The 22,380-nt window shown below is 44.8% G+C and overlaps 1 protein-coding gene across 1 annotated transcript in view; it reads left to right on the top strand.

Moving 5' to 3' along the window:
• The window catches only part of COL28A1 (collagen type XXVIII alpha 1 chain), a 141,510-nt gene that overhangs the window by 4,061 nt on the left and 115,069 nt on the right, over positions 1 to 22,380 (top strand). The window contains exons 4-9 of the mRNA XM_065398455.1: positions 424 to 480; positions 7,611 to 7,664; positions 8,908 to 8,949; positions 9,764 to 9,790; positions 14,791 to 14,835; positions 19,338 to 19,382. Coding sequence (XP_065254527.1) covers positions 424 to 480; positions 7,611 to 7,664; positions 8,908 to 8,949; positions 9,764 to 9,790; positions 14,791 to 14,835; positions 19,338 to 19,382 — 270 coding nt within the window. The remainder of the gene's footprint in view (positions 1 to 423; positions 481 to 7,610; positions 7,665 to 8,907; positions 8,950 to 9,763; positions 9,791 to 14,790; positions 14,836 to 19,337; positions 19,383 to 22,380) is intronic.

Raw genomic sequence — 22,380 nt, forward strand, 5'->3', positions numbered from 1 at the left:
ATAAGTTACTTGCCTGTCTTATAAAATGTGGCAGTCTACTTGCCTCAAAATTGAGATTCATGTCCAAAATTGGTGGGTAACATTACATGCTATGTGTTCACTACCTGAAATGTTTATATTGTATAACAGATTTGGCTATTAAGAAAAACATTTTTCAAAATATTTGTAATACAGTATGTGCAAAACAAAGATTGAGATGGAACAGATTTAAGGGATTATTTTAATTGAGATTGTGCAGTGTAGAAGTGGTGTATGGTTTGTTACAGGAAGGCTCATTTTATAAGATCATTTATTTTCTGACTGCTTGACTGTTGTGCTTCAGCTAGCTCATGTCCTAGCCAAAAATACTGATTTAAAAGTGCTTCTAAAATTTGAAATGCTAAATCTGAATATTTTTCTAAAATATTTCTATTAACCCTTTAGTGTGAGCGGAAGTCCTGTGAGTGTGAAAAGGGAGACCAGGGACCACCCGGCCCTTCTGTAAGTATATATATTTTTTGTTAGGAAGCTTCAGAACTATGAATTCTAATCAGAGGTCAAGGCAGAACATTATGGATGTTTGCCAGAACAGTCTTTTTAAATGGTTACAGTTTGTATGAAAGCAAGATCTCAGCCTTCCATATGCTGTAATGTAAATGTTTAATTTTGTTTCTATGGTTTCTGAAATTATGGATTTCATATACCCTAATGAAGGCCTGAAACCTCCAAACAGAGAATCTTCTTAATGATGTTTCAAAAAAAAATGAAACCATATACTATGCTGAAATCTAAGTTGGCTAAATTGGTACCTGATTTTGAAGCACAAATCAAGAAACCCTAGTTGTGATGGAAGGCTATCAGGGCTCTATGCTACATACACCCACAGCCTGTCTCCTCCAACTTAGAAGGACATTGCAAAGATTCAACATAGAAATGGATACAAGCCAAAAGTCTGAATCTGAGCACCCCAGACTTTGGGGCAATTTGAATCCAAAGTCAGAGCTGAGCTTTGCTGCTCAGGCAAAGATCTCTGTCTCTTATTCCATCTTTCTGTGGTAGCTGGCTTCTCCATGGCTAACAGATGCAGTTGGTGTCTGAGTGACACAGAAAATCTTAATGTTGTATGCTGAGTGATTGGCTTAAAGTCACAGCATAATATTATAGCTCTTCTGCCTAATCTTAGCCAGATGCCGTGTCAGTCAGATGATGAAGCACTTAAAGATATATTCGGCCAACAAAAAGATGATGCTTGGGATTGTCAAAGTATTCTGTAAAACTCAGAACCAGTTCAGTTTACCAAATACAATATTTATGTAGCTCAGGTGTAGGCAACCTATGGCATGCATGCCAAAGGCAGCACGCGAGCTGATTTTCAGTGGCACTACACTGCCCGGGTCCTGGCCACTGGTCCCGGGGGCTCTGCATTTTAATTTAATTTTAAATGACGCTTCTTAAACATTTAAAAAACTTTATTTATTTTACATACAACAATAGTTTAGTTATATATTATGGACTTATAGAAAGAGACCTTCTAAAAACGTTAAAATGTATTACTGGCATACGAAACCTTAAATTAGAGTGTATAAATGAAGACTCGGCACACCACTTCTGAAAGGTTGCCGACCCCTGGTGTAGCTTTTAATCATGCATTTTATGTACTTTATAGAACAGAAGCAAATTTAGAGTTGGAGCAATTCTAGCTTATAGAATCAAATCTAGACCTGGAGCAATTCTAGTTAATAGAATCAAAATAGAATTTGGTTTTAGTTTCTTAGCTGACCAGAAAGTACTTTCTAAACTATTTAGTTGGATATTGGGAGTGCAGTGACTGTTTGGGCTAACAAAACACACAGTAGATGTCTAGCAATATCTGTTTCACAGCCTGAAACAAATAAACATTTGTTTATAATGAATGAGAATGAATCTTGTCTAGGATACTAGGGTTTTCATGTCCAACTTGTGAAAAGTGCCAGTTAGCACTGTTTTTACTTTTTTCTTAACCTAGACCATCTCATAGGCTATACCACACCTTATCCACTGGACTAACTGGCCAGCCCTGGTGGAACCAGAATATGGCGGCAGGCCTACCATCCCATACTACTGCTGGGTAACACAAGTCCAGAAATGAGCCTTCCTGCACTTTTTTGTAGTCTCTAATCAGAATTTAATATCTAGGGGTATGTCTACACTACGAGAGTAGTTTGATTTTACTTAAATCGAATATGTGGAATCGATCTTGCAAAGTCGAACGTGTGTGTCCACACTAAGGACAGTAATTCGACTTTGTGAGTCCACACTAACGGGGCAAGCGTCGACATCCCACATTTCCCGCAGTCCCCGCTGCCCATTGGAATTCTGGGTCGAGCCCCCAATGCCTTCTGGGGAAAAAAATGTGTCGAGGGTGGTTTTGGGTAACTGTCGTCATCCAACCGTCACTCCCGCCCTCCCTCCCTGAAAGCGCCGGCGGGAAATCTGTTCGCGCACTTTTCTGGTCAGTGACAGCGCGGACGCCACAGCACTGCGAGCATGGAGCCCGCTGCGACCATCGCTGCAGTTGTGGCCGTTGTCAACGCCTCGCAGCTTATCATCCACCTTTCCCAGAGGCAGATGCAGATAAATCAGGCGAGGAGGCTACGGCACCGCGGTGAGGGCCTGAAGTCTGAGAGTAGCACAGACCTGTCAGAAAGCACGGGACCCAGCGCCGAGGACATCACGGTGGCAATGGGTCATGTGGATGTTGTGGAACGGCGATTCTGGGCCCGGGAAACAAGCACGGACTGGTGGGACCGCATAGTGCTGCAGGTCTGGGATGAATCCCAGTGGCTGTGAAACTTTCGCATGCGGAAGGGGACTTTCCTTGAACTTTGTGAGTTGCTGTCCCCTGTCCTGAAGCGCAATGACACCCGGATGCGAGCAGCCCTGACTGTCCAGAAGCGAGTGGCCATACCCCTCTGGAAGCTTGCAACGCCAGACAGCTACCGGTCAGTCGCGAACCACTTTGGCGTGGGCAAATCTACCGTGGGGGTTGTTGTGATGCAAGTGGCCAACGCAATCATTGAGGTACTGCTCTCAAAGGTAGTGACCCTGGGAAACGCGCAGGCCATCATAGATGGCTTCGCCGCGATGGGATTCCCAAACTGCGGTGGGGCTATAGATGGAACTCACATCCCTATCCTGGGACCGGACCACCAGGCCAGCCAGTACATCAACCGAAAGGGCTACTTTTCAATGGTGCTGCAAGCACTGGTGGACCATAGGGGACGTTTTACAAACATCAACGTCGGATGGCCGGGCAAGGTTCATGACGCTCGTGTTTTCAGGAACTCAGGTCTGTTTAGACGGCTGCAGGAAGGTATTTACTTCCCGGACCACAAAATAACTCTTGGGGATGTGGAGATGCCTACAGTCATCCTCGGGGACCCAGCCTACCCGCTAATGCCCTGGCTCATGAAGCCCTATACTGGCGCCCTGGACACTGAAAAAGAACTCTTCAACTACCGGCTGAGCAAGTGCAGAATGGTGGTGGAGTGTGCTTTTGGCCGTCTCAAGGGGAGATGGAGAAGCTTACTGACTCGCTGTGATCTCAGCGAAACCAATATCCCCATTGTTATTGCAGCTTGCTGTGTGCTCCACAATCTCTGTGAGAGCAAGGGGGAGACCTTTATGGCGGGGTGGGAGGTTGAGGCAAGTAGCCTGGCTTCTGATTACGCCCAGCCAGACAGCCGGGCGATTAGAAGAGCCCAGCGGGACGCGCTGTGCATCCGGGAGGCTTTGAAAGCTAGGTTCCTGAGTGAGCAGGGTAACCAGTGACTTTTCAGTTTGTGTACAGAGAAGCTGAACCTGCCCCCGTTTCTTTACCCACTAAATGTTCAGTATCCTCTCCAGTTACATACCCCGTTCCCTCCCTTCCAACACACGTTTAAAAATAGAATCACTTGAATTTTGTTAATGAACACCGTTTTCTTTATTACTGTTTTCGTGGGAAAGTGTTGAACCTGGGACGCAGACTGTGGTGGGGAGCAGGTGTAGTGTAGTGATGCAAATGACGCTTCCAAACTCCAGGAATGACAGGCTCCGCGGTGGTGGACTGGTGGTTTCAACGGAGCCTGCCACCCCTCCTGTTTGGGACTCTGTGTGTGGGGGGGCTATGTGACTTTGTGGCAGGGGGAGGACGGTTACAGATCCCCTGCTGCGTGGCTCTGTGATCCAGGATAAGGACCGCCGCATAAGATCTGTAACTGCCCTCCCCGGCCACAAAGTCACAGAGCACCCCCCACCCCCCACAGAACACTAAAACCACCTCCCAGACTGACCAGGGTAACTAGTGACTGCAATGTGTGTGTGCCCTGCTGCTGAACCTGCCCCCGCCTCTGTACCCTGCTAAAGGTGACTGTCCTGTCCAATTACCAACCCCCTTCCCCCCCTTCAGACAGACTCTCCTCTAAAGAACATGATGGAAACAGTAATTAACAGAAACGTATTTTTTCTTATCAACTACACATGAAACTGGGGGGTGAAACTGGGACGGGGGCTTGGGTGAGGCGGAAAGGAAAGGACTTGTCAAATTTTGGGGAATGAGAGCCTTCTAGTAGTAGAGCAGTCTGCAGGGGTGGAGTGAGAGTTTTCACGGACTCTGCCGCCCCTCCTTCTTTGGACTTTGGGTGAGGGGGGCATGGGACTTGGTGGCGGGGGAGGGCGGTTAGAGATACACTGCAGCGGGGCTCTGTCCTCCTGCCTCCGGTCCTGCAGAACATCCACAAGGCGCCGGAGCGTGTCCGTTTGCTCCCTCAGTAGTCCAAGCAGCGTTTGAGTCACCTGCTGGTCTTCCTGCCGCCACCTCTCCTCCCGTTCCATGTGTGAACGGTGCATTTGGGACAAGTTCTCCCTCCACTGGGTCTGCTGTGCTGCCTGGGCTCGGGAGCAGCCCATAAGTTCCGAGAACATGTCCTCCCGTGTCCTCTTCTTCCTACGCCTAATCTGCGCTAGCCTCTGGGAGTGTGATGCCAGGCTGGGTTGGGAGACAGTCGCAGCTGTGGGAATGGGAAAAAGGGAGTGAATTCCTCAGAAAGATAAATTTAGTTGTGAACAAAGAACATAGTCTTTCTCTGTAAAGAAGACCATGCACAGCACCTATCACATGCGCACTCAGGACAAGGTCGAATTTTCGGCCTTCGCATTCAGTGCCTGGGGTCTTGCAGTGCAGATCAGAGAAGCGGGGCAGGACACCGGAATTTGTGTAGCAGGCCGACATGGTAAGCCGTAGACTTGTGGCTGCTTAAAACTTTAATAGTTGCACTGGCCTCCTTTCACATTGAAAGCAATGCCAGTCCCTGCTGCCAGCAATCCGGCAAGCATGAGCTCTGCCCCTGTCCCACCCCCTTGCGGCTGTCCCAGGGAAAGATCCCTGTATGCTGCCCCTCTCCCGCCTCCACCGCGTGGCTGTAAACCGCCGGTTACAGTTCTGTAAAGGAACGGGCAAGCAGTCCCAATACTAACATTCCCCTACCTAATTCAAAGCAGGTCACCATGAGCGACATCACCCTGATGAGGATCTCAGACACGGAAAAACAAAGAATGCTTCGGGAAAGCCTGCAAAGACCAGGGCCGTATGCCGCCATGCTCTGCAGGGCAATGATCCCGGAGTACTTGCTTGTCTCCTGGCGCGGAAATGTCTGCTATTACGGAGGACCCAATAAGGCCGCTCTCCCCAGGAACCTGATGCAAAGGCTTTCCAATTACCTCCAGGAGAGCTTCGTGGAGATGTCCATTGAGGATTTCAGCTCTATCCCCGGACATATAGACCGCATTTTACTGTAGCTGCACTGGCAGGGACTAAACAGTAGAGCGGCTTGGGCAGAACAATCATGCAAAACCAGACATTGTTAGATTTTTTTTCAATAGTTGCACTGCCCAGGACTGAAACGTTAAGCGCCTAGGGCACACTAATCATGAGAAACCCATTGTTGTTATTGTTAATATTCCTGTTCTGTTAAAAATAAATGTTTAGATGTTTAAAACACTTACTGGATGATCCTTCCCCTGATTCTGTGTCCGGGTTAACGGCTGGGGACGGTTGGTAGGGGATCTCTGTAAGGGTGATGAAGAGATCCTGGCTGTCGGGGAAATCAGCGTTGTAAGCGCTGTCGACTGCCTCGTCCTCCTCATCTCCTTCCTCATCTTCCCCGTCCACTAACATGTCCGAGGAACCGGCCGTTGACAATATCCCATCCTCAGAGTCCACGGTCAGTGGTGGGGTAGTGGTGGCGGCCGCACCTAGGATGGAATGCAGTGCCTCGTAGAAACGGGATGTCTGTGGCTGGGATCCGGAGCGTCTGTTTGCCACTTTGGTCTTCTGGTAGCCTTGTCTCAGCTCCTTGATTTTCACGCGGCACTGCATTGCATCCCGGCTGTATCCTCTCTCTGCCATGGCTTTAGAGATCTTCTCGTAGATCTTTGCATTCCGTCTTTTGGAGCGCAGCTCGGAAAGCACGGACTCATCGCCCCACACAGCGATGAGATCCAAGACTTCCCGATCAGTCCATGCTGGGGCCCTCTTTCTATTCTGAGATTGCACGGCCATCTCTGCTGGAGAGCTCTGCATCGTTGCCAGTGCTGCTGAGCTCGCCACCATGTCCAAACAGGAAATGAGATTCAAACTGCCCAGACAGGAAAAGGAATTCAAATTTTCCCGGGGCTTTTCCTGTGTGGCTGGTCAGAGCATCCGAGCTCGGATTGCTGTCCAGAGCGTCAACAGAGTGGTGCACTGTGGGATAGCTCCCGGAGCTATTAGCGTCGATTTCCATCCACACCTAGCCTAATTCGACATGGCCATGTCGAATTTAGCGCTACTCCCCTCGTTGGGGAGGAGTACAGAAGTCGAATTTAAGAGACCTCTATGTTGAACTAAATAGCTTCGTGGTGTGGACGGGTGCAGGGTTAATTCGATGTAACGGCGCTAAATTCGACATAAACGCCTAGTGTAGACCAGGCCCAAGACGTTTACGTTATTTTGTCCAAAATTATTAGATCACAGTACGGTATGTAACAAGAATCCCAGAACCTCTGCTTCCTTTTCCAGCCCAGGCCTTTGCACAAGCCACATCACACTTGGTCTCATGAACCAGGAAGGTGGTGGGAAAAATTCTTGGCCTTAGAGCTGCAGAATGTTGGCATTAATCTGTTCTGTAAAATATATTATGAGCAGAGACAACCATATGGGCTAAAACAAGTCATATTCTGTATGTGACAATACTAGTTAAAAATGACTGGAATGTCTCCGAAAGGCAGCAGCGAGGAAGTGTGTTATGTTTTCTGTTGCACCTTAGTTCATTAGGTTTACTAGGATTCTATTTTGCTAATGTTGAAGATGGAAAACATATTTACACTGGGCATGGGTAAAGAATCACAGCCAGAGTCATGTCTTCTAATACTGAGCAAGGAAATGTATCAGACTAATGAGAACAATCTTATGCCTGTCCAAGCTCCTTCTCCTCTGTCTCTCTCTGCTTCACTGTAGAACTTTTGCCTAAACCTTTTCCCTTCGCCACTGTTGCCTTCCTTCCTGGTCCAGTTTTAAAGAAACCAGAAACATATCATTAGGATGTTCATAATATTTTCCTGTTTTGTTTAAGGGAGGACTTGGTAGTCGAGGGGATAAAGGTGAGCAAGGACCAAAAGGAGACAAGGTAAATTGACAGAGTTTTCTCTTTAAAATGAATGCCAATTTCTTCTAGTTTTATTCAAACTATGCAAATGAGGAAAGCAGAGAAAAGGTACAGTACAACATGCCATAAATCAATATTCAAGCATGGAATTCTGCTCTCAAAGAATCCTGTTGAAATCTATCAGAACTGCATACAAGGATAGTATTTGAATCTGAATCCTTATCAGACTGAACAAATTAAGATGCCAGTTCTTCAAGCTCTTCTCTGCAGGCAGACCCCTGCACCTTTGTGGAGCTGTATTAAAGTCAATGAGGCTCTGTGTGGCCTCCAGGCTCTGTTTATTAGGAACAGTTTGCAGGATTGGGGCCTAAGATCAGGGGTGAAAGTAACTTAAAGGACTTACCGGTACTCCGGAGTCCTGAGCAGGGGTCGGGGCCTCAACCGGACGAGGCGGGGCCTTTAAATCCCCGGGTCCTTTAAATCAAGATTTAAAGGGCCTGGGGCTCCGGCTGCGGTAGCGGCGTCTGGGAGCCCCAGACCCTTTAAATCACCACCAGAGCTACCAGCTGCAGAGGCGTCTGGGAGCCCCGGGGCTCCAGCTGCCGCAGCGGAGGCCTGGGCCATTTAAATAGCTGCCTGAGCCCCGCTGCCGGAGCCCCTGGGGTAACGGCGGCAGCCCAGGGCTCCGGCAGTGATTTAAAGGGCCAAGGACTCCCGACCCCCGCTACTGCAGTAGAGCCCCGGGCCCTTTAAATCTCTGCCAGAGCCCTGAGCCTTGGGGTAGTGGTGGCAGCCGGGAACCCCCGGGGCAGCTCCGGCGATTTAAAGCGCCCGGGGCTCCGCTGCGGTAGTCGTATCACCGCTGTAGCCCTGGGCCGCCGCCGGGGCTCCAGCAACAGGGCTCCAGTGGCGATTTAAAGGGCCTGGGGCTCCCTGCAGCGGCCGGAGCACCAGGCCTTTTAAATCGCTGGCCTGGGGAAGCCGGTCCGGTCTGGCACGGCGTATCGGCTCTTGCCGGTACGTCGTACTGGACTCTACCGGCTTACTTTCACCTCTGCTTAAGATCCCAGTCATCTAATAACTGTGCTTTAGTTTTCTGTGTTGTCAAAGTTTTGCACTGTATATGCTTCATTGTAGAAGAGAAGATGGAGCCTTTTAAGTTAAAATTGGTGTTGATTTTCAATCAGTATATCTTGGTTCTAATTTGGTAATGTTTGGTAAAACAGTGCTGCATATTTTGATTGGGTTCCATTGTTCCTGACAGGGTGATTCTCAAAAAGGAGAAAGTGGAGAAAAAGGTGAAGAGGTATGTAGATGACTTAGTATTTCCTTATTAAGATCTATTCTTGAGAATATCATAATTTAGAAAGCTAGGGCCAGATTGTTACCTAGTATAAACTGGCATAGCTCCAGTGACTTGAAGAGAGCTATGTTGATTTACACTAACTGAGATCTGGTCCTAGATTTCAAATTTTTATGCAGATGTTTCATATTATCATTTATAATATGTATCTGAACTAGCTCCTGATTCAGAAAAGCATCTGTATTCAGGCAAGCACTTTAAGCACCTGTTTAAGCTAAGCATGTGCTTAAGTGCTTTCCTAAAATGGGGCCCTTGTGATAACAGGAACTTTTGAAATGGCAGTGTATTGCATTGACCAGCATTATAGTTATCTGCAAGGGAGAATTGAAGTTCACATAATAAAGATCTCATCTGCATAGTTGCCACGAATAGGTCCCTCATCTGGTATTCCCTCAGTTTGAACTCTTGAAGATTCACAGTCAATAAACTTGACAGTAATGCAATAGTTCAATCTAATTTGAAAATCAGTCTAGGGTAGAGATTATATTTGCTAGGAATGCAGTAGAAATTTTTTCTGGTAAAGGACATATTTGTCTATCTACTGTTATGGGGTGGGAGGAGGGTGTGTATGGAGCGGGACAACACCATTTCTTGAAGTCTACAGAAGATGACAACTTAAATGGACTTTCTTATAACTATATTTAAACTTCATTATACTTGATAAGATTATCTATATTTTTCCTGTTAGTAATTTAAGTATGTCCTGTATCTTCACTTTATTTTTTTAATCTTTTTTTATTTATTTTTTTTTAAATAGGGAGATCCTGGCAACAAGGGAGAAAAGGTAAGATCTTTGTGAAGAACCTAAGGCCAGATTGTCACTTGATGAAAATCCACATGGGATACTCAGCAGAAGGTTTTGTCTTAAGCCCTGAACCTACAGACACGTATGCAGATATAAATGTTACTACCATGAGCAGTCCCACTGAAATCAATAGGACTATTCATGGCAATAAAGTTAATCATGTGTGTGTTTGGAGGATTGGGGCCATCACTGGTCCTTGATGTGGTATTTCAAGGGGGTCTCTACAGCCCTTTGACTGGCTTTCTTTGGTTAGCCCCTGGGTAGGACAGTTCTTGGCTCCTGGCCTCTCATTAGGCCAAGTCGTCTGCTTCAGTCCCTTTTGGCTGTGTTTCTGAAGGCAGCCTGGTGTTCTGCCTCCCTTACTTCTCTGAGCTCTCTCCTTTTATAGCAGGCCTTGTTTCAGCTGTAGGTGCCTGCCTCCATGATTGGCAATTGTGACAGCTGCATGGGGATGTGGTCAGGCTGCTTGCCTGTAGGTAGGAGAGACTCCTCTCCCGCTTCTGCCTCTGCTCAGTATGGGGTTTGTAAACCCTATTACAGATCCTCCCCTGCAAGGCCGAGGCCCTGCCTTGGCTGAAATATGCTCCTTCCCAGAATAGAAAATCAGCGTTAAAGTGCAACCTTCCCGCCAGGTATTGTATTCAAAAGGTGTAAGGCTGTAGTGACAGGTAGCATCTCATGATCCTTGGGTTTGTCTGCTTCATTACATTTTGGCAGCACAGATGCACGTGGTCCATAACGAGGGTGAACCTGCTTCCTAGGAGGTAGTACCATAGGCCCTCTATTGCCTATTTGGCAGCCAAGCACTCTTTTTCTATCACTGAGTATGCTTTCTCCCAGGGGAAGAGTTTCCAGCTGATATATACTACTGGGCATTCTTCTCCATTGACATCTTCAGAAAGGACCACCCAAGCCCTACCTCTGATGCGTTCGTTTGTAATATGATCTCTTTTTCTAAATTCCGGCTATATAGTACTAGGTGTCTGCAGAGTGTAGTCTTGAGTTCTTGAAAGGCCCTTTCACAAGTGGGTGTCCACAACCCCCATCTTGGGGCAGAATCCTCAGTCAAATCTGTTAGCACTGCTGCTACGGTTGCACAATCAGGGCTGGCTCTGGCTTTTTTGCTGCCCCAAGCACAAAAAAAAAAAAAAAAAAAATCGAGGCAGCCAGAACGGCAAAGCAAAAAAAAACCCTGTGGCACGGCCGGAGCGGCAAAGCAGGAAAAAAAATAAATAAAAAAAACCTGCGGGGCGGCCGGAGCCAGGGTGCAGGGGGACTCCCCAGCTAGCGGGGGGGGGGGGGAGGGAGCAAGGGGTGAGAGAGAGAAGGGGGGCGGCCAGGGCTTCAGCGGGGCGCTCGCCACGTGGCCCCGACCGCCGCGCCACCTGCCGGGAGGGCTCTGCGCCGCTCCGGTCGGTGGGCAGGGAAGGACGCAGGCTGCCCTGCCGGGCTTGCTGCAGTCTTGGCACCAGCTGGGGCAGACGGAGCGCGCAGCCCGCTCCCAGTAGGGCGCTCCCCTCCTCCGTGCTGCCGCCCCCTCCAGGGCGGCCGGATCGGCAAACAAAACAAAACAAAAAAGCGGCCGTGCCGCCCTAGGATTGGGCAGAATGCCGCCCCGTGGAATCTGCCGCCCCAAGCACGAGCTTGCTCGCCTGGTGCCTGGAGCCGGCCCTGTGCACAATGAGGTATGGATCGGTGGTAGTAGACAGCTAAGCCTCGGAAGGCATGCACTTGCTTTTTGGTCATGGGGGCCTTGTATGCCTGTTAGACATGAACCTTGTCCACCAAGGGGCAGTCGTGTGCTCCACTGAATTTATGTCCCAGGCTTCTTCCTTCCCTATTGCACATCTAGTAGGGTTTGCTGTTAATCTGGCTTCTCTCAGTGATCAGAGGACAGTGGCTACCATGTCCAAATGGGAGTCCCAACCTTTGCTGTAGATAACTACATCATCCAAGTATGCTGCTGCATATTGGCTGTGTTGTTGGAGCAATTGGTCCATCAAATGTTGAAAGGTGGCCACTGCCCTGTGTAAGCTGAAGGGCATGGTCTTAAAATGGAATAGACTTAGCAGTGTAGAAAAGGCTGTCTTCTCCAGACACACTGGTGTTAAGGGGATCTGCCAGTACCCCTTTGTCAAATCTAAAGCGGTGATATATTGGGCTTCTCCCAGTTGGTCTAAGAGCATCCACTCAGGGCATGGGATAGCCATCAAATTTAGAAATTGTGTTCACCTTCCTGAAATCTATGCAGAAATGTAGTGAGCCATCGGGCTTTGGCACCAGCACAATAGGATTGCTTCAGTCACTCTGGAACTCTTCTATCACTCTTGTGTTCCAGCATGGTCCTGATCTCTTTCTCAGTGACCCCCCTCAACTTGTTGAGGATCAGTTAGAGCCCTTCTTGTATTACCTTACCAGGTTTTGTATTAATATGGTGTTGTGTTCGGAATGTCTTCCCAGGTAGAGCTGAGAATACCCATGGGAAAGCGGCCAGCAGATGGAGTGCCTGTTCGCTTTGCTTATTTAATTTTTTCCCTGAGGATCACTGAACCTTTTAGGCAGTCTTTACATTGGGGTCCTAGTTCCAGTTTTCAGGGTTTGGTGAGATAAAAAAGTTTTCTCTGCCTTTCCAGGGCTTCACTACATTTACATGGTAGATTTGTTGTTCCCTTTTTTTCCTGGTTGTCTGATCAAGTATTCCACAGTTTCCACTTTCTTTATCATCTCATAAGGGCCTTGCCACTAGGCCATTTGCTTAGATTCTGAGCTTGGAAGAAGCAACAGGACTCAGTCACCCAGTTGAAAGACATGCATCCGTGCCCCTTTGTTATACTGTTGTTATTGTCCCTGTGCTTCCTTCAGGTTTTTCTAGCATATGCCCTTATAACCTCCACTCTCTGACATTTTCAGCTCTCAGTGTTTGTCTCTCTCAGGTTTCCCATACCAGGTTGAATATATGCCCCTCGGTTGTTGTCCATTTATCAGTTTGCAGGGTGAAAACTCTGTGGAAGCTTGGGGCACCTCTCTGATGGTAAAAAGTAAGGCTGTGAGTAGTTTCCAGTGTCTGGTGTCTTAAGTATCTGGTTGTACCTATCTGTTAGGCCATCTATATGAGGGTGGTACATGGATGTCCACAGGGCCTTGACTTTTAAGAATTTCCATATTTCCTTCATCATCTGGGACATGAAATTCATCCTCTGGCCTGTCAGGACCTCTTTGGGAAACCTGAGCCATGTGAAGATCTTCAGCAGCTCCTTGGTGATAGTCTTAGCATCTGTAGAACATAGTGGTATGGCCTAAGGGTACCTGGTGGCATAGTCCACGATGACAAGTATGTGCTGATGCCCTGAGGTGCTCTTTTCTAGGGGACCTATAAGGTCTATTCCCACTCTTTCAAAGGTGGTCTCCACCAAGCGGAGAGATACTAGTGGGGCTCTTGGGATTCCCTTGGGGGCTGTCAGTTGACATTCAGGATGAGAGGTGCAGAAATTCTCAACTTCCTTGAAGACTACTGGCCACAAGTATCGGGCCAGGATCCTAGACTGCGTTTTGCCTTTCCCAAGATGCCCTGCACATGGGGTTGCATGTGCCAGGTGCAGCAACTCACTGCGATGTATGTGAGGTACTAACAGGTGCATCCGTATCTCTTGTGTCTACATGTCTTGGTCTACATGGTATAATAAGTCCTCCTTGAGGGCAAAGTGTGGATACTGCTGGCCCTTTACGGGGTCTACTCTTTGTCGTCCACCATGGATACCTGTTCGAAGGCTCAGCTCAAGGTCTTGTTGTTCCTTTGCTCAAGAAGTTCCTTGAAACTCCAAGAATCCAATTAACTTCTCTGGATCCATTTGCAGCAGTGGTGGTATATTTGGTCTCATGGATGGTCCTTCTCTGGGGTCATCATCGTCAGTGGCATCAGCTCTGGCATCTGTGGTCCCTATTACAGCCATGATAGGAACCACATCTGCCTCCTCCCTCCACTCTCTCCCCACTACCAATTTTTCCTTCCACGATTTTCTTTCCTTGGGTTGGCAGGTGAGAAGGTCAGGGTTCTTAAAGGGGAACAGGATGCCTAATACCTCTTCTGAGGTATCTTCCTCGAGTTCCTGGGCTAAGGGAAGCTTCTGCAAGAGCTCAGGGAAATATGACCAGTCTCAGCCTAATATTACAGGATAAGGTAGGTCTGCAGAGACACATACTTTCATCTGGTCTTGGAGCCCATCAAAAATCTTATTGTCCTAGTGGGATACCTAATAGAACATTGCCATGGATACATTTAATAGGGAATTTTCCCTTTTTGTGTTTCACTGTCGCCTAGGCTACCTGTTCTCGGATAAATGTCTGGTCATACCCCAGAGTCTGTTGGCCCTCTACTTCAGTGGGGATTGTGAGTTTTTCTGGACTTTTCCTGTGGGCCCTATTCTTGCCAGTCCAGACCTGCCCGAACTTACACTCCATCTAGGGGCAGTCTTAAAATGAGTGCCCCTGTTGTCCACAGGAGTAAAAGGTTATCACAGCTGTCCCTTGTTTTCTAGCATCTGTGTCATCTTCTTTCTGGGTTTCAGTGGGTCCTTGCTCCTGTGCAGTTATGGGCCAAGGAGTCAGTCAGTTTAAGGGAGCAGGTCTGTTGTCATGGGGAAATCTTACCCATGGACCCGGAGATGCACCCGTCTCTTACGTTGACAAGCCAGCAAGGATTTGTCAAGAAAAATATCATGACAAACCAACCTATTAGCTTCCTTTGACAGGGTAACAAGACTTATGGATGGGGGAAAGTGGTAGATGTGGTATATCTTGACTTGTTATGTTATGTATAGTCTTAGGAAGATAAATTTAGATATGCTGAGTAGAACTGAACTTCTGCAGAACTTGATATAATTACAGTGCTTACACGTCTTCAGAAAATACCAAAACTTATGTAATGCATTTTATTTAATCAAAAAAATCTTGTTCAATTATAAAAAATTTAATTTTTATAGGGTGAAAGAGGAGAATGTGGGACACCAGGGTTAAAAGGGGACAGAGTAAGTACAACTTTTTAATTAAAATGTTGTCCATGGTGTTAATTGTGGAGCACATATATAAGTACCATCAACCTGTGCACTAAATAAGGCAGTGAGGATCATGTGATTAAAGAATGCATCATTATGCATATACACATGGGGGAGGAGGGCTGAATTGGGGTTGCATGGGCACCCTTAGATCTGGAATATCCTAACTTTTGACAGATTGACTTTGAAACCTTAATAATGTTATTTTAAAACAGTATTTTTGTGTGTAATTTCCTAGTTTTTCAAAAAGCAAACTAAAAAAACAGAAATTCCATCATGTGGCATCATTTTGGAACCCACATGGGTCACCAGCAGGGCTGGAACCCTTAGATCCACCTCACAGACCTGTGCCACTTGACCTAATGGAGTATGGTAAAGTGAGGGTGGTAGTACTTGTCATCTGCTATGTGGACCAGCACTCGAGAGGGATGAGACAGTTTGCCTGTGGGTTTGAAGATATTTGCTGTTGGCAGAGGAATGGTGAGACTCAGGAATCTTGGGTTCCATTCCAGGCTCTGGAGGGAGTGTGCTAGACCCTTCTGGCTGTTCCCCATAAGCTTGACCCTTTTTACCCTATCCCTCCAACTTGTCCCTGTCAGAGTCCCATCTATTCCCCACCCCAGTTCCTCATCTTACTCCCAGTCTCCTCACCTAGCCTGTCCCAGTCTCCACTGCTCAGGTGTTTCATCCCAGTCCCAGCCTTCTTGTCCACACAGTTCAGTTCCCCACTCCTGTCTGATTTCTCTCTCTTTCTTCCCTTCACCCACATTCTCCAGTCATACTAGTTCCCAGTCCCAGCCTTCTTTCCCTTATACAGTTTCACGGTCCATCCCATTCCAGCTCCTAGGCCCAGTCTCTGCCTGGAAAGTCCCAGTTCTCCAAAACATGGGAGTGCTAGAACTTTTCAAAGGAAAGGTTACCGAAGCTTTTTAACATGGTAATATATTTAAGTAATATATTTTTCCCTACCCTCATTCTCAGAGAGAGCTGAACTGCTTGAGGCAGATATCCAGCATGAAAAATTTCAGCCCAAACAGTAAGAGTCTGGCAAAATTATAAGGAACTGAAAGTTATAATTTCTAGTGTTCAGCAACCATAATAGAAACTGCTACCAGCCCTATCTATAAGGCGCTCTCCATAAATTCCATAACACATATTTTGGTGATTTTCAAGACTCACCTACCCCTTGTAACACTCTGTAACACTGAAACAAACATGCAAAATTAAGGACCCTCGCCATACTTTACCTAATTTATGCCCAGCCCCTAATTATACACATACACACACTATATATATTCTGTCCCTATTTTTGAATATATCCTGTAAAGGGAATTACAGATGCATACAGGACCTGAGCCATAGCAGTCATCCTGTTAACTTTATTGATTTTAAATCAGGTCCATGGGAAAGATAACATAGCCTATCCCTTTCTATATAGACATGCATTATGATTAGATTGAAATGGATTAGACTTTTATATAAGCAATTTAAAATCAATTGACATAAAAGGAATAGTGGTCACTCTTAAGAGGCATTAATTAGCTTTGTAATGACATCATATTACCAAAATATTTACAATTTTTCTTCGGTATTAGTCTCTGTAATATGTACACCTTATCGGATGCAAAACTGGAAAGTTTCTTAGTGCCTATAGAGCAGTCATTTGATGTAAGTTAACAAAGCAGATGTTTGTGAAACATTTCCGTTGGCAGCTAGGACATACTTTTAAGGAATAAGATTTGTCACAAAGAAAGACCTACCAGATCATGTGAAATAGCAGGGGTTCAGAAATCTCTTTAAGGACAAGTGAATCAGAAGAGATAATGACATTAAAGAAATAGAGGAGTTGCACATCTCACATGAAAAAAAGAATACGAGTTTGGGCAACGTGCAAAGTAGTAGGAGGTTAAGTGAAATGTGTATTAAGATAAAAGGAAGTTGTTCAGAAGCTGGCAAATAACATGGACAAAGCAGCCCAGGAGATCGGACATAAAAACCATATGCCAAGACTACAGAAAGCTAAGCAGAGTGTTCCTCTGTTATTTAATTTCTATTAAGGACAGTGATGAAAAAAAACATTTGACATCTGTAAAGGATCTGTAAAGAAATTATAATGGATTAAGCACTTTAAGAAGTTACTGAACAGACCAGAGTTATATTAGTCACCCACAGAATTACCAGCTCAACGCACATTTGAAAAAAAATAGATGAAGATCTGCCAACCACCTCTCAAGAATTAACAAAAATAAAAAATCTGTGCCTCTGGAAAAATTATCAGACATTTAACACACATAAGAGGAGTGTCAAGAGCACAACTCCAATATTCAGAAACAAATTTAGAAGATGCAGTAATTGGCATTGCAGTATAATAGGCAGTATTGTTGGCTGTCCAGGAGGAGGGTTTATTTTTCTTTCTTCTAATTTAATTAATTACACTGACTTCAACAGAGCATCTGATGTTTCCCACTGCCTGCAAATTGGGTTTCCCTAAATGCAAATCAGACTAGAATATAGACAATGGCTCAAAATGCAGAAAACTTGTCTTGATTTGAAATCGGAACTGTTTCTAACCATTTATGCATATTCTCAGTGTAGGTTTGATTCTACACACATTTACTATCATGATTTGTTTCATTCTAGTGGTTGCTTTGCCATATCTTCATGTAATTTTGCAAATGTGCATCAAATCATTGTGGCTACTCATGGTAGCAAGCACTATACTCAGTAGTTAATCCCTGCAGGATCAGGCCCACAGGTGCCGGGATACATACAATGTCTTGAACTTTTGAATCTATTTCAAGATGAGGAAATAGTGACATTTAAAGCATTCCATTCCATCAGCTGCTTTATTCATCAGGACAATTACAAGATCAAAACAAGACACATGCTGTGGAAAGGACAGCCAGATCCACTGACTTCTGTATATGTAGAAATATAAAAAAATGAAGAGAGGATGAGGAGGAAAAAAACAGGGGAACATCTGGATTGGCCTAAAATTCTTTTTTACTTGGGAAGCAAATTGTAATTGAGCCAGATGGGAGTTAAACACTAAGTGTGCATTCTGGTAAATAGTGAAAAACTAGTACAGCAGAAAGACAGATTAATGAACTACACTGGAACTGGACAGTAGCTGTAACTAGTAAATTTTTTTTATGGAGCATAAGTATGTCAGCTAATAAGATAATAGATAAATGCACGTTTACTTTTGAAGATAAAGGTTTTTATGATTTTTGAAAACGATAAGTCTGATTCTGATGCGTAATTTGAAGTAACTAGATTAAAGTCAATTGAAGTTATGGCAGTGTAAAACTTATTCAAGTGAGATCAGACTCAACCCCTGTATCACAGAGATAACATGATCATTGCTGGGTTTGTTAAAGATTTTCCATCAGCTATATCAATAGAAATTGAGATTCAGGACATGTATCAGATGACAACCAGCTAAGCAACCAACTAACTCTTATCTATCAATAGGGATTGATTTCTGAGGGTACATCTGCACTGCAATATAAACCCAGGATTAGTAGAACTCGAATTAACAGACCTTGGGCTCATTAACCTAGGGCTCGAGGATCTACATGCATTTGTAACCCCAGGTTAGGAATTGTTGAACCCTGGGGCTCCAGCATCTACACTGCATTATGTGGGTCTGAGTCCAACCACTCATATCCCAGACTTCCTATCGCTCTCCTAAAATGTTGCCACTCTAGCCCTTTGTTCATGGGGCAATGTAGGAAGATTTGACTGTCTAGAGGACAAAAAGTTAGCTTGTGGGATTGTGGGATACTATTGGCAGACTTCAAGAGCACTTGTCCAGTCGAGCTGCATCTACACTGCAAACCAATAGAACTTGAATCCTGGGTCGTTGGTCTGAACCCTGAGTTAGGGTGATTTGTGTGTAGATGGAAGGGGCGGTAGGCTTGAGCCTGAGTTCAAACTATGGGCTTACATTGCCATGTAAATATTCCCTAAGCCACCTTGTATATCTCTTATAATAAAGGTGTTTGATCAAACATCAAGAGACGATTCAAAGGAAAAACAGAATTACTAAAAACAAAACAACAAATTCATACCCCTGAGGAAACATAGCTATACCGACCTAATCCCCGGTGTAGGCAGCGCGAGGTTGATGGAAGAATTTTACCGTCTCTTGGGGAGATGGATTAACTACAGCGACAGGAGAAACTCTCCCGTTGCTGAAGTGACTGTCTACACTGAAGTACCACAGTAACGCAGCTGCAGGGCTGCAGCTGTGCTGCTGTAGCATTTTAAGTGTAGACATAGCCATAGTGGAGCAGGGAATGAAATCCAGAGGAAATTCATGAGTGGAGACATGGTATAAACAAATCTGGTCTTTCTGTATATTATAAAGAACAAAACAATTTGGGCTACATTTTCAATACTGTGCTTTAGCAATATGTGGTTCTAAATGCAGTTAGTTGATAAAGTGTATTGCTACCTTCCCCCCCACCCAGGGTTTAGAAGGCCCTCTTGGACGAAAAGGACCGCGGGGACCACAGGTGAGTAAGCTGAAAGTTATTAAATAATGAAGAGTACTACTTATGCTGTTCTCTGTAACGTTGCTCTGTATTTATCACACAATCCATTTTATTGCTAAACTCTGCAAAGTTTCACATTTTGACAAATAAAGTAAATCATGGCAACTCTATGAATTTCAGAAAATTCTTTATGTACCAAATCCTGGCCCCTGCTATGTATCTGGCACAGAGCCTAGCCAGAGCTGTGTGGCTCAGTTGGACTCCTCAACTGTAGAGCTTTCCACATACTGTGGGAGATGTTTCTCCTGTTAGACTGATAACATAGCACCTATGTAGCTGCCAAATCACATAGCTAGAATCTAAAGGCTTCACCCCTCAATGACCAGACTCCCCAATATGCCAACAATATGGGCAGAGTACTGCCCAGATGAATGATAGCTGGAGAGATGGAATTGGTTGCGGAGCTCAAATGCCAATATCATCATCAAATGTGCATAGTCTACTGAGGACCCATTGCATCAACCAGAGTGACCACAGTTGATGGCATCATACTAGACATTGTAGAGTAAAATTCCCAGATCTGGCTCAGTCCTGAAAATCCATGAATCTCTGGGGCAGCCCCACAGGCGACGCCATGTAGGGTCAAGGTACGCGTGCTTTTGCACGCTGATGGAGAGTCTGAGAGCTGTGGTGTGCTGGCGTATTTTTGTCCATCCAGGTGACATGGCCAAAGAGCATGCAGTGCTGCTTTGAATGTAATGAGCAACTGGAGGAAGGCTAGATCTCTGTGAGATTTTGGCATTTCACACAAAGTCAAACCACTTTAGGTTCAGGATTTGGCACAGACAGTGCCTATGGTGTGTCTCTAGCTGCTCCAGTTCTGTCTGTAAGAGGTTTATGACACATATAGCAGTGCAGGCAGCACACAGGTTTGATAGATCCTGAACACTAATATGAGAGTTTCAGTAGCAAGAGTGATGAGTCAAAGTAAGGTCCCATCCCATTGGGAAGAAAATGCTTCTTGTTGCTTGAAAAGGGATGATGGACAATTCCTTCATGGCTGCCAATCCCACAATTCCAAGCTCACTTATTTTTAATTATCTGTTGTAGGAGGCCCACATCTTGCCTTTCTCTCTCGGGGTTACTGGTAACCTTGGGTTCCAGTAACTTCCACAGTCCCTCTACAGAGAAAGAGTGAGGACAGGGATCTGGAGATATTTGCTTAGTATGGCAGGGATCTCAGGAAGTTACTTGTGTCTCCCTAAAAAGCAACAGAGAGTCCTGTGGCACCTTTAAGACTAACAGATGTATTGGAGCATAAGCTTTCGTGGGTGAATACCCACTTCATCAGACGCATGTCTCCCTAGTGGCTCCATATGCTGGTACTGTGGAAAGTGCATAGAGTTTTTCCACTCCACTTCTGCACCCAGCCCAACTATTTCTAGATAGAAACATCATGAATCAGAGAGATTTAGACCTATCATAAAATGAGACAAATCAAATAATCACCATTTCCCTACAGAAACTAAACTCTCCATGCAGTGTGTGTTCAGTTATGCATCCTTTGTAAAATACCCAGCAGCTAACTGTTGCAAATTGAGCCATTTCTGAATTCTTGTAAAAAATAACTTTGGAACAATTTAGTAGGAAAACAACCCTATTATTTTTAGGTGAAGTCATAATGAACTGAACATTTTTTTCCTTTCAATGTACAGTAGTCAATGTAGTTTTTAGTTCTGTGATACCCTTGTTTCAAAACTAATGTTGGATATTGTTAATATTATAGTACATTATATTAATGAATTATATTATATTTATATTATAGTATATTATGCTGTATATTCAGTTTGTTTGGAAGACTTCTGATGCAAAAAATTGCTGGAAAATAAAAACAGATCGAGGATTAATCCAATATGCTCAGCGATTTACTGTAACTATGAACTGTGGCAACTAAATAATTACTAATGGGAATACAGTACCTTCAGTGACCAAAAGGAACATGCCAAACAATAAACTGGATAGTGATTGATCTCATTTACAGAAAATTACATTATTAGATTCCCTGACATCCTGCCTGATGCACATTTTCTACTGCACAGACATTTCTTCATCTCACTTCTTCGTAATCTATTTTTCACCAAGACAAATACATCAAAAAGAGTGATGTGATTTCCAAAACTTCTGTTTGGAATTATTTTCAATGTTTGTGTTCTCATAGGCTTAAAATTATTTTGTTTTTTTATGTAAAGTCCCTCATTTATTAACAGAATAGAGTAGAATTTGTTTTTATTTAAACACACAACAATTTGATTAAAACCAGTTAAGGTTGTTAGTGGCAAATAATAACCAACTCAGAACGAGGAAATACAGAATAAAGGCATACATTTACATACATACAAACACACATACTGTCACCAGCCTTACCTGAACAAATCAGCTAGTCTCAACCTCAGTCAGAAAGGAGACACAGAGAACATTAGCTGTACCGCTTGTTCCTATGGGAGGATTCTTTGCTAGGTTGTGTGATTTGATAATTTGCCTTTTAGAATTTTAACTGTTTTGTGGTTTTGTTGATGGTTATGATGTGTTTTTTTTAAATGATTTGTGAACTACATTATTTTGTGATTATTTAGGAATACTGGTGTGTTGTTCCATGGTTTGTAGAGCAATTGGTATGGTTTATTAGGCAAGGGAGAGGTACAATAAATTGATATTTTTGCCAAGCCTGCCAGAGAGGGTGCAAAATCAGGGAAACTGAGCATTTTGGATTCTTGCCAGTTCTTTTTCTTTTTACCAGCATAAAAATTTCTAGTATTTCCCAAACTTTCTACTGTAATAAAAAGCAGTTTTCATGGTTGAAACTTCTTTATTGCTCATGAGTATCTCTGCCCATCCAACAGGAAAACTCCATGAGGCCTCATAGGGTATGTCTACACAGCATAGAAAAACCCGCAGCTGGTCTGTGCCAGCTGACTTGGGCTCATGGGGCTTGGGCAGTGGGGCTGTTTCATTGCTGTGT

Source organism: Emys orbicularis, chromosome 2 (assembly GCF_028017835.1).
Source record: "Emys orbicularis isolate rEmyOrb1 chromosome 2, rEmyOrb1.hap1, whole genome shotgun sequence".
In the NCBI taxonomy this organism is placed as follows: domain Eukaryota; kingdom Metazoa; phylum Chordata; order Testudines; family Emydidae; genus Emys; species Emys orbicularis.